General features: G+C 64.1%; 1 protein-coding gene across 1 annotated transcript in view; it reads right to left on the bottom strand.

Annotated features, from left to right (window-relative positions):
- Positions 1-412, bottom strand: part of LOC104493020 (peregrin-like) — a gene marked incomplete at both ends in the record, with an annotated part of 1,192 nt that overhangs the window by 328 nt on the left and 452 nt on the right. Inside the window, one exon of the mRNA XM_010135634.1 lies at positions 16-152. Coding sequence (XP_010133936.1) covers positions 16-152 — 137 coding nt within the window. The remainder of the gene's footprint in view (positions 1-15; positions 153-412) is intronic.

Here is a 412-nt window from a genome sequence, read left to right as displayed (position 1 = left end):
GGCTGCTGTACTTACTGCCGTGCCCAACGCCTCGCCCCGTGCCCACGGAGTAGGACTCGTTCTCTGTGCCTGAGGTGTCCTCGCTGCTGTCCTCTGGGAAGTTCACTCGGGAGAAGGAGGGTTTCCCTCTGCCCTGCTTGGAGGGTGTTGTGCTGCAGGGAGAGGGAGCAGAGCTGGCAGCAGGAGCCACGCTGAGCTCTTGAGAGGGGCAACACCAGGGCTCATGGGCTCCAACCACCAGCCTTGGCAGCCGGAAGGACTCGGCAGGGGTACGAGGAAGAATGGTGGGATGGTGCTTTTGCTGGGGTGCTGCCCAGACCCTCGCCCAGTTTCACCAGGGAGGACCCAGAAGATGGGCACTGCTCCGAATCAGAGGGGCAGGGAGAACCTGCTGGGAGGGCTGGCAGGGGCG

This window comes from Buceros rhinoceros, unplaced genomic scaffold, assembly GCF_000710305.1.
Source record: "Buceros rhinoceros silvestris isolate BGI_N320 unplaced genomic scaffold, ASM71030v1 scaffold30074, whole genome shotgun sequence".
Lineage (NCBI taxonomy): Eukaryota > Metazoa > Chordata > Aves > Bucerotiformes > Bucerotidae > Buceros > Buceros rhinoceros.
Note: the sequence above shows the minus strand (reverse complement) of the source record. Positions and strands in the feature narration are given on the sequence as shown.